The following is a 12,480-nucleotide window of genomic DNA, read 5'->3' as shown; positions in this document are numbered from 1 at the left end:
ACACATTGGCATATTTTATTTTTTCAAAGTCTTAACAGCCACAACTCCCATATGTATAGGGTCACGTTTTGGTCTAATTTGTTATAGGGTTAGCGTTTTGTGAAATAAAACAGCAAGCAAAAAGCTCTATTCTAGTGCCTTTTCATAGGTTATTGGCCAATGGAATTGAAACTGTGAACATAAAGGAAATTTCCCTGAAGAGTAAAATTCTTTGCAGAGATGACAACATGATTAGGCTAGCAGTGCTATTGAGCTAAACTTTATGGAAACTCACCACAGAGCAAAACACATTAAAATGCAATTTTTTCTGTCAATAAAAAATAATTTTGAGTTGAACAACAAAAATGTACAGAAGGGAAAATATTGGCAGCATTTCTACTTTGTTAAGGAGTAAATGTAACTTATTTAATAACAATTAATCAATAAATGCTATTTTAAAAGATACAGATTTCTTAGAACCTTAAAGCATTATAGTGAAAGAGAACTTGGAGATTCATTATTCTACTCTCCTGTTTTATGGATGAGAAAACCGAGGCCAGAGAGTGTTTTACCTAAGTATCCTCAAGCAAAGGCTAGAATTTAAAACTGACTCTTAAGCTAGGGCTCCCAATAAAATTTGAAACTCTTTTTAATTTTTTAATATCTTTTTTGACACTTAATTTCCACAAAGCTGATACATTGCAAGGCTGATCAATGACAGGGGCAAATACCAAAGCTCCCTTCTCTCTTTGGCATTTACTGAGTCTTTGTCAGCTATAGGGACATATGTACAGTCTCAGTAGCTTGAGGATGCAGCTGTCAAATTGCCTCTTAACCTGAGAGAAATACATTAGTAGAGTAATTAATCTTGTACAACCCTCTCTATCAACCTGACTGCTTTTTTCCATCAGTGCAAGTGAATGCTTGTGTGCATGGATGATTTAATTAATAATTCTAACAAATAAGACAATATCATAGTGATATACATAAGTGCATTAATAAATGAATCAAAGAACCAGTGCTGTTCTGGGATATTCAGTTAAATAAAGTTACACAGTTATTAAGGGGATGTAGATCTAAGTCTCTTTTGGTTTACCCTTCAATGTTTGATTATACGTAACAGAAAGGAAAGAAAAAGAAACGTGCTAACAACTAAATAGCACTTGCTTTGGATTAGGCACTATGTATTAGTCATCTTATATACCCTATCTTATTTAATGTTCACAAACAAATTCTATAAAATAAGTGTTTTTCCCTACTTTATAGATGAGATAGCTGAGGCTTGAAAGTTGGGGTCGAGAGAACTGTTAACATCCTGCAGTGTGGGGGATTGTTGTTTCAATCAGGTCGGTGTGAGTCCGAAGCTCTTGTGGGGGAGGGTGGAGAAAGCACCGGAAGTGGGCAGAACTGAGCTCTAGCCCCAACGCAGCTTTGAGTTCTGATTCACCTTCTTCAGGCTTCAGATACCTCAGCTACAAAGTAAACAGATTGGTCTAGACCAAAAATGTTAAAACCAAATTTTCTGGAACTTGATGACTTCTCGACAGGCCTTAGGGTCACTGTGTCAATTGATATAAAAGGAAACAGAGGGAATTTTCCAGGTTTGTCTTTAAATCACCCAAAGTAACTTCAATTTTATATTTGGTATATAGAAAGGTTTGCATAAGGTTTTATTTAAGGAAAGAAAGAAATCCACTGCTTTAAAAAGTTTGAAAAACATTGAGTAGGTGATATCTGAGACCACTCTAGCTCTAACGTCCTGACAGTTGACATGGGCAACTAAAGCTCTGTTAGTGTTTGTATTTGGTTCTCACTGGTGGCAATTTGGAGAGCTGGGCCACCACAGGTCCCAGCAGCTCCTCTGTATCAGTCTGTTGGATTACTCAGAAATGGCACTTAATGACCATCTTGTATCTGGCTTCTCAAGAATACACACAGGTTTTAGGTAAGGTTGGGGAAAAAATGAAATCCTCTTGTTTTACCCATACTCCAGCAAATGTGTCTGCATTGGCTGGCTATTGTTTGGTCTTACAATTATGTCAGTGCCTGTGTATTGCTGGTGAGTAGAGAGTAATTCGACAAGCCAATTTAATTAACTATACCAAAATCTACCTGCAACTGTAAACCTAATTTTTGACAAATATTTTCGCTAAAACTCCAACAGAAGTCTTCCCATTAATATAAACCTGTAAGGATAAAGAAAGTTACCTCACACAGCATGCTGTCTTCAACAATCACCAAGTCCAAATTTATTACTGCTATCTCTTTTAAGTTGCAGGAGGGGAGATCAAGTTCATTCTAAAACATGAATCATTCAGATTTGTGATATCAACTTTCACATGAAATCAAGGTTCATCATAATAGTCAAAAATAACAGAGCCCATGCAATTGCTAACTGGCATGTGGGACATTTGAAGCAAACAGAGAGATGAAATATTACTTGCAAGGGCGCAGCTGGTTCTATATTCAACAAATCAGTGAAAAAATAATGTTTTCCTGCATCAGTCAGATCTAGAGGGAAACATTGTTATGCTACCCACATTCTTACTTTCTCTAATAGTCTCTTCCATTTCTTTTTGGATACTAGCTACTGACTATATATATATACATATATATATATATATATACACATATATATATACACACACACATATATATATCAAAGAGGAAGTATCCATCAAATTAAGCACACTGGGAAGAAATATTCTCTAACATGAGAGATTTTCCAGAAAGTTAAATAGCACAAATTGTATAAAGAATTTAAAATTTGAACTTCATTATTGTCTCCACAGGTTGCTAAGGCAGGGAAAAGACAGTTTTGATGGGTCCTTTGAATATTTTATGTGTAATATATCTGAGACAAATGGTTTCTTATTGGGATAAAAATGTGTGTGCATGTGCACACATAGTCACTCAAGAGAAGAAGTCCCTATATCATCACTAAGACTTATCTTCAGTCCTGGATGGTGTGGCTCTGTTGATTGAGTGTGGGCCTGTGAACCAAAGGCTTGCCATTCAATTCCCAGTCAGGGCACATGCCTAGGTTGTGGGCTAGGTCCCCAGTAGGGGGCGTGTGAGAGGCAACCACACACTGATGTTTCTCTCCTTCTCTTTCTCCTTCTCTTCCTCTCTCTCTAAAAATAAATGAATACAATCTTTAAAAAAAAGACTTATCTTCTAGGAAAATATTTGACACCACACTTTTGAGAATATATTAAAGAGGGGTTTGGCATCCACACATTGTAATAATATTATTGTTATCTATTTGGGACTGTAAACAAAGACTCTGTTAATATTAAAGCTTGAATTGTCCCAAATATTTTCATATATTGGGTCTCAGGAGAAGGCTGTATTAAAACTAAAGCTATGCAAGCTTTAAGCACTTGGTTTATGTAGCTTTCTTCCTTCTAATTGTTTTTCCTTATTTCCCTTTAGCTTATGAGTCTTTTAATACATGTTCTATAATAAGTATCTGTTCTTTTGTGAAAGTGGGAAATGAAACATATATAAAATGTCTTACTTACATATGTGACTTTTATTGGTTATTATATTACTGATCAAAAGGTGCTGTACATTTGATGGATTGGACCCATAGATGGCAGAATGGGACCATTCAGTTCACATTCTTTAAGGAGAACACTTAGACGAATCACTTCTTTTAGTTGCTTAGCTTCAGGAAGCAAAAAACACAGTTGAAAATTATAAGAAAATACCAAATAATTATGAATCCCAATTTTTTACTTAATAAACTTTTTCTATGAATAGCTGGCACATCATATCCATTACTAATTTTGTTAAAACACTTGCTCCCTGAGGCTGATCTACAGTTACTGCAAAATATTCTTATTCTCTCTCTCTTTCACACACACACACACACACACACACACACACACACACACAAAGAGACTTTTTAAATGCAGACATATTTTAGAAATTTCTGGACAGACAATCTAGAGGATAAGGGGTTCATTGTATACTAACTTTGCTGTGGTTTTTTCACTATACAGTTTGTTTTCCCCTAACTTGACGAAGTATATTCTCTACCTGAAGTAATTATATAGATGAAATTACTAGCTTCTGTACTTGTAACTGCAGTCCCTCTTATAGTTACAGTCTGAGGCTTATAGGCCATGGAAGGCAAAGGCCTTGAAGGTAACTTCATATTAAATCAAACCCTTCCTTGTTTCTCTAGGACCCAAGAAAGATGTGAGAAAAGAGGCAAACTGGAATGAGGGAGACTTGAAAAAAAAAAAAGCAAGTATGGTGAGTTTTGTTCACCAAAGACTGGAATTTCTGCATCTTTGTAGGCTGGGATTGATAGACCCACAGTGGTTGGGCCTTAACAAGCCCGATTCTTACCAGCTGCTGGGGCATCAAGGCAAATCTTCAGCCTGTGTTCTTCCTTTCCTGGCCTATCCTGTGGAAAGAGGAGTTTACTGTCTGTGTCTCTGCTTCCTTGTCTACTTATTTAACCTTAGTCCATAGCAATGTGGTATCAAGTCTACAGAAACTGGTCTGGTGAAGATCACCAATAAGTGCCAATTATCAGAGACAGTGGTTGATGTTCAGACTTTCTCTGATTTGATGTAGCATTGACATTGCTGACCTTCCCTCTTCTCCCCCTGGTCTCCTTCCATGGGTTCCCACGGGTACTGATCTTGTGCCTCTCCATCAACACGTGCTTCTACAGGATGTTTCTCTTCCTCTGCTCTCTCCTCCTCAATGTTCTTGATGTTGATTTTGCTTGGATTTTGGTCCTTGCCCACCTCTTCACTCTACATGGCCTTTATGAGAAATATTATTTATTCTCATAACTGAAACTGTTATTCTCATAACTCAATTGTAATAACTTCCAAATCACATCTCCATTCTGGACTTCATATCCAGCTATCTTACTGAACATCACTTCCAACTGAATATGTCTAAAATTAAACTTATATCTCTTTCAATCTCTACCTTCTTCCCAAATCTAAAAATGCAAATCTTCCTATGTTCTATCCTGGTAAATGTCATCCAAACCAAATGTTGGGAGTTATCTAAATTCCTACAATTGTGTTTTATTCTCTCTAGATGTGGGGAGATGTGATTCTAGAGTCCTACAATTCCTTTCCTAGTCTCTATTCATTAACTCCTCTCTCCTAATTATCTTTCAACTTTCTCATCCCTGCTGTTCTTTTTGTGAAATTATCTTCTTTTGCCTTTATTATTGCAAATCTAATAAGCTGGGTCTAGCCCTCTACATTACTTAAGAACACCTTTCAGAAACTAAATCTGTTTATATCCTTTTCTTTTTGCTTTCCAAAACCAGAAGAATAAAGCCCAAATTCATTTGTACCCCTTCCTGTCCTAATCCCACCCATGTGTCCAACCTCAGCCTTTAACACTCTCTTCTTTTACCTTTCACTCTAATCACATCTTCAAATGTGTCAGATAGTTTCATACTGCCATGTCAGAGCTGTTCCTTACTAGAGAATTTCTCTTATTCTCTCTCTCTTTTTCTCCCTCTCTCATTATCATTCTCACATCCAGGCTCAACTCAATCACATTCTTAGTTCAAGGGTCACCTCCTCTATACCTTGCCCTGAGTCTCTGAGACTGACTTGATCATTCTCTAATTGTGCTCATGATAGTTGTTGAATAAATTCTGCAAAGCTCTGCCTCTAAAAATGAGAAAATGTTGGCTAAAATGGTATTTGAGTTGTCTTGGTTATAAATGCATATAGTCATGTTACCCACTTTAGAGGACAGTTCTTTCATAACACCTGAGACTGAATTATCAGTCTCCTCTCTGCCTCATACGGCACCATTGACTATACTGCATTATATTACCTGTGTTCTTGTCCCCATTAACTCATTTGTCTAACCATTGTTTGAGGATGGAGTTCCAGTTCTATTAATCTAACACAGTGCTTTGCACATTGTAGGCAACCAATATGTATATTTAAAAAAATGAACGCTACTATGGAATGAATTGTCTAAGCCTCAGAATAGAACAATTGTTTCAGTTCTATCTTTACTCTTTGCATCCCCTAGATGTCTAAAATTATAGGCTGAAAACAGCACATTTAATCTGGAATTAGTGCCACAAAATCTGGTTCATGTGCTGAGCAAAGGATGAGGTTATAAGCTAGAGTTGGGATATTATTTCAAATGTGCATGCCTTCTTGCTGGCTTGCCAGTAAGTGTGTACCATGTAAACAATAAAGTACTGGCAACCAGTCATAACATAAAATCAGCCATCTATATGCAACTTTTTGAAAAAAGTGAGTGATGCTGGGGGATATGATATAATGACAATGGTTAACATTTATTGAATGTTTACTTTGACACAAGATGAGTGATAAATGCTTTATGTGTATCATTTCATTTAACTTTTATCCTGGTGGGAGCTATCATTGCCTTCATTTTACAAATGAATTAACTGAGGCTTTGGCATTTAGGTAACTTACTCAAAGTCACACATAACAGATCCAGTTCAAAACTATGGTTCAAACAAAGACTTTCTTGACTCCCTTTATGTGAAGTGTACACACTAATATATTTACACAACAAAAATTTCTACATTCCATTTTGGATGGTGTTAGCTAAGGCAAAAGCTAAAAATTACAGTTTATTATCATTTATCTTCTTGCTGATCTGGAAAATGTAGGTTATTAAAAACTAGGAGTAGATTGTGAACAGCCTCAGGATTTACCCTAAATAACGATGGATGGGGAGCTGATCCCCAGTGGCTAAGGCACTGTTGAAATGCTATTATCAACTAGTTTGAGGGTTTGCTACACATAAGCACTATGCTAGGTGACTCCCATTTTTTATTACCCTGTCTTTGAGCTTATTAACTACTCAGAAATACAAACCTCGAAAGCATGAAGATTTACTTGTTCATAGTATGTTCCAAGTATTACCACATATACTGGTGCAGACTCTGGAGCCTCCTTTCTTTCTCCTGGGTAAGATGGGAAAATTTGCTCCACACACTATAGAAAGGGTTGATCTTCAGTAACAGTTTAAAAAATATATATAATATTACACACACACACACACACACACACATATATATATATACAGGTCATGGGCCAATATTAGATCATCTTAGACTGGCTTCTAGTCTTGATCCATTCAAAGTTGAAGGCCCTCCCATTCATAGATCTTGTGAAGATGTGATGGACACACTGCTTTCGGTCCAGCTAGCACTGCAAGCATTTCAGGAAAGCTGCCTTTCCCCACATATGGTTTTCAGATTTGCTATGCCTGTATTCGGTGCCTGTACCACTCCAAGGAGATTTAGAATACCATAAAAATGTGTTTAATGGCCCAAAGTCTCATTTTTGCATATGTTTTCAGTTAAACATTGATCCCCTTCACCTTTTATGTACTTAAATTTGATATCTCATACATATTGTTTGTATGTCTTCTTAGCAAACATAATTTGGTGAATGGATGAAAAATATATAAAAACAATTATTGTACACAGAAAGGTTTAGTTCAATAAAATCTTCAGATGAGGTCATACAAGAGCTCTTACATATGGATATTTCTTCAAATTTCCAGGGATATATTAATACTTATAGACAATATTTACACATTATGTCTTTATTAACAAGTAAATCAAATTGCACTGGCATTTCACAGCACCTCTACAAACAGGAAACCAGTGGCAAAAACAGAGAAACCATCGAAGTCCATTCTGAAGATACCATGTTTAGAAGCCTTCTGAGCAGTGCTTCACTTCCGGACGATGGTGTAAAGGTTGCTAGAGTATTACACACACTTAGATAAGTGACATTTGTTCCCCATTTGTTACATTCATTAATGCTTCAGTTTTGAATATTAGAATGTTACTTAGAAGTTTAAAAAGAAAAAACTTAATGTGTTATTAACTCTTAAATTTCTCTTTACCTTTTTAATTCAGTTATCCTTCTAGATTCTTGAATATTTAAACCATTTAAGATATTAATAACATACTAAAGAAGTATCAATATTTACATTAAATTAGAATTCATACTGCTCTATAATATTTTCAATGGTTTATAATTATACTAAATAAATCATCCTCATGGCAGAAACTGAAATAAGTATATATGCCTATTGTGTGGTAAGTAATGTTTTTCTTTCAATGTGGAGATACTAAAAAAAATAAGTACACAAATAGGGGACTCATGGGCACAGACAATGGGGTGGATTGACTATGAGTTGCAGGGATGGGGCAGGGGAGAATATGGGGAAGAAAGTGGGACAACTATAACTGAACAATAATACATAAAAAAGAAAAAAATTAAGTAACATTAAGCTGAAAAAACAAATTAGGTGATGTTTGAAGAGCTTATATAGAACAAATAATCTTCAAATGTATTTTTATTAACAACAAATTGTTAGCTTTTATTTAACATCAGAGGTTTTTAAATCATGATGATTCAAAGTGTACAAATCACAAACCTTCTTATTATAGTATACTTTAAGTAGTAGGACTATTATATATCCCATCCTCATTTCTGCAAAATGGAAATGATCATGTCTGTGATTAACTCCACAATATTTGTGTTCTTCAGAGACAGCTTATGATCTTAGGATGATAGCATAAATATATATATATATATATATACCAGGTTTCTATAAAAATATATGAGATAAGGATGATTCAGTTAACTTTGTAAAACTGAGAAGACAGTGTATTCTGTCATGAACATGTTGAGAAACACTCCATTTCTAAATCAGGACTTTTTAATGGTTATAACACTTTACTGGTGATTCAGCTTCTAAAAAGCACTAAAATAATTGATGGAAGAAACATTACAATAGGTTGTTTTCCCCTCAACTCATCCTTATTTTGGATCTCCTTTTTTTATTTCTAGTCCTTAGGAAATAATGTACATTGTAAATATATTCTTTATTTTAGTAAAAAGTTGTATTCTAAAATATAGTTTTGAGCAAAAACTTTCTCTATATAGATAAAATACTTTTGTACATGACCATTTACTTACTAACTTACTATTTCCTTTTATTTATGGCATGTGAAATTCTGGCTATTCCAAGATGCATGTCTAAAGAAAATAAATCAAGAATAAATTCAACCCAAATTAATTCATGTTTCAGGATAATATAACACACTTTTAGAACTTGTGACCAAGATGAAGGTATAGGTAGATAAACTCTGCCTTCTCACACAACCAAAAGAAAGATACCTACAAATTCAAAACCAAAAAATAACCAGAACTGCCAGAAAATCGAACTGTATGGAGGTCCAACAACCAAGGAGTTTAAGAAGAAACATTCATTCAGATTGGTAGGAGGGGCAGAGATGGGCAGCTGGGGAGGAGAGGACACCCTGCAAGGCAGTGGCTGGTGGACCAGGTGGTTCCACATTTGCATGAAGATAAACCAGGAGGAATAATTAGGGAGCAAGATAGACCACATAACCTAGGGTTCTAGCCTGGGGAAATAAAGCCTCAAAACCTCTGGCTGTATAAACTTGTGGGGGTTGTGGTGGTGGGAGAAACTCCTAGCCTCACAGGAGAGTTCATTGGAGAGACCCACAGGGTCCTAGAATATACACAAACCCACCCACCTGGGAATCAGCACAAGGGCCCACTTTGTGACTAAAAAGCCAGCCAAGAGCCAAGCAAGTGGGATTGTTTCCTCTCTAACCCCTCCCCCACATACAGTGCCACAATGCAGTGATGTATGTTCTCCGCCCTGGTGAATATGTAAGGCTCTGCCACTTACTATGTAACAGGTGCACTGAGACAAAAAAAAAATGTGACCCAAATGAAAGAACAGATCAAAGCTCCAAAAATGGAACTAAGCAATGAGGAGATAGCCAACCTATCAAATGCAGAGTTCAAAATACTGGTAAGCAGGATGCTCACAGAAATGGTCGAGTATGGTTGCAAAACAGAAGAAAAAGTAAAGTCTATGAAAAGTGAAGTAAATAAAAATATACATGGAACCAACAGTGAAGGGAAGGAAACTGGGACTCAAATCAATGATTTGGATCAGAAGGAAGAAATAAACATTCAACCAGAACAGAATGAAGAAATAAGAATTCAAAAACATGAGAAGAGGCTTAGGAAGATCTGTGCAACTTTAAACATTTCAACATCTGAATCATAGGGATGCCAAAAAGGGAAGAGGAAGAGCAAGAAATTGAAAACTTATTTGAAGACATGATGAAGGAGAAATTTCCTAATTTGATAAAGGAAATGGACTTCCAGGAAGTCCAGGAAGCTCAGAGAGTCCCAAAGAAATGGGACACAAGGAAGCACACACCAAGACACATCATAATTATATTACCCAAGATTAAAGATAAGGAGATAATTTTAAAAAAGCAGCAAGAGAAAAGGAGAGAGTTACCTACAAGGGACTTCCCATAGGACTCTCAGCTGATTTCCCAAAAGAAATCTTACAGGCAAGAAGGGGCTGGAATGAAGTATTCAAAGTTATGAAAGGCAAGGACCTACACCCAAGATTACTCTATCCAGCAAAGCTATCATTTAGGATGGAAAGGCAGATAAAATTCTTCCCAGGTAAGGTAAAGTTAAAGGAGTTCATGATCTCCAAGCCCTTAGTATATGAAATGTTAAAGAGACTTATCTAAGAAAAAAAATCAAAACTATGAACAGTAAAATGACAATAAACTCACAACTATCAACAACTAAACACACACACACACACACACACACACACACACAAACAACTAAGCAAACAACTACAACAAGAACAGAATCACAGAAATCACAGAAATAGAGATCACATGGGGGTTTGGAAGATTATCAGCAGGGAGGGGAAGTGGGGAGAATGGGAGAAAAAGTACAGGGAATAAGAAACATAAATGGTAGGTACAAAATAGATAGGGGGAGGTTAATAATAGTATAGGAAATAGAGAAGCCAAAGAACTTTTATGCACAACCCATGGACATGAACTAAGGGAGGGGGGATGCTGGTGGGAGGGGGGTGCAGGGCAGAAAGGAATAAAGGTGAGAAAAAATTGGATAACTATAATCACATAATCAGCAAAATGTATTAAAAAATAAACTTACCAAATATTTGCTTGACAAAAAAAGATAATATAGTACATTTTAAAAAATAAATCAAAACAAAACAAACCCTCACCAAATCAATGGTCTTTATCCAGAAGATGTTTTTCAGTGGGGTGTATTATATGTACATTTTTTTCTTTTCTCAGCTTTAAGACTTTTTTCTAATATCATGTATACTTCTATACAGATTGTAAAATTCTAAACACCCATATCATTTGTGGCCAAGTTCCTCTGTGTAAGGAACATGTCTCATCAGGCTGAATACTGAAATGAATACATATTCTGTTATGTTTTATCTCTACTGATGGAGAGGAGCCAAGGGGCCCATGAGGGCATTTTGGCAACACGGTGTTACTTACGGTTGAGAGGCAGGCTCGCATTGGTTGTGCCTAACTTGTTGGCAGCCACACAGGTATAGTTGCCGAAGTGCTCCTGTGTCACATTGGTAACCGTGAGAATGGATCTTGTGCTAAAATTTTGAATAATAATTCCTTGTTGGCCATTGAAGAGCCTAGAAAATAAAATAAATTCTAGGTAAATATGTATTATAAATATGATTTCCATTTTTATCTTAGATGGGATTGTAATGGCAACTTATAGACAGTTTTGACCACTGGTGTTAGTATATAAGTATGATAATGTTGCAGTTATATTTTGCTTTTATTAGTAGATATTGGCAGGAGAGGGTATATGACAGCTGTAGACTGTTCTTATGGGATTATTTGCACTATTTAAGAAACTGAACTTATATATACTTGCCCTATTTACACATTGTTTTGCATGCTAGAAAATTAAACACACCACAACAATGGCATCTCATCTGTTAGAGTCAAAAGAGAGCAAAATAAATAAAGTATAAAGAGCTTATTAAAAGCACCGACTGATGGTTTCTAGATAAACTGCCTGGGATATGTCTAGGCCATTGCAGATGATATTACTGAGTAACTTCTGTTAAAGTTACCCCTACAACTGGGAGAAGGTGGTTCTGAGTTCAGGGTCAACACTGCTCTACTGCTGCCCTGTATAACCCAGCCAGCATACGGTATTGAGGATAGTATTTGAAGTTGTGTCTTAGCTCTGCCATATTTTAAGCATGTGCCTGGGAAAGTCTTTTTAACTTTTCTGGGCCTTAATATAGGGTTGAATTTTGCCAGATTCTGCCCAGACTACCCAATAATCTCCCTCCAGCCCTCCAGCAGAGGCCCTCACTCTCAGGTCAGCTGGTAGGGCTTTGCTGTGCCCAGGGTTCACCACGCCCACGCCTGCTTCACTCTTCTCCTGAACTGACACTCAGTTGTCAACATCCGCTTTTATTTCTGCCACCCAGGGCCTTTCCTCCTCATTTAAGTCTTACCCAGTTCTACCTCTCTCTCTCTCTGATGCTCCTACATGACTCTCCTCTCTTTCTCTCTGTATGTTTCTTTCCAAATTGCTGTGGGATTATAAAGCCAAAAAACATTCTTGA

At 36.4% G+C, this 12,480-nt stretch overlaps 1 protein-coding gene across 1 annotated transcript in view; it reads right to left on the bottom strand.

Annotated features, from left to right (window-relative positions):
• NEGR1 (neuronal growth regulator 1) overlaps positions 1-12,480 on the bottom strand; it is an 832,035-nt gene that overhangs the window by 184,350 nt on the left and 635,205 nt on the right. The window contains exon 6 of the mRNA XM_045835545.1: positions 11,375-11,526. Within this exon, the coding sequence (XP_045691501.1) occupies positions 11,375-11,526 (152 nt within the window). The remainder of the gene's footprint in view (positions 1-11,374; positions 11,527-12,480) is intronic.

This window comes from Phyllostomus hastatus, unplaced genomic scaffold, assembly GCF_019186645.2.
Source record: "Phyllostomus hastatus isolate PE091 unplaced genomic scaffold, TTU_PhHast_1.1 phas_contig_209, whole genome shotgun sequence".
In the NCBI taxonomy this organism is placed as follows: Eukaryota; Metazoa; Chordata; class Mammalia; order Chiroptera; family Phyllostomidae; genus Phyllostomus; species Phyllostomus hastatus.
The sequence above is the reverse complement of the archived record's forward strand: the minus strand, read 5'-3'. Positions and strand labels throughout refer to the sequence as shown.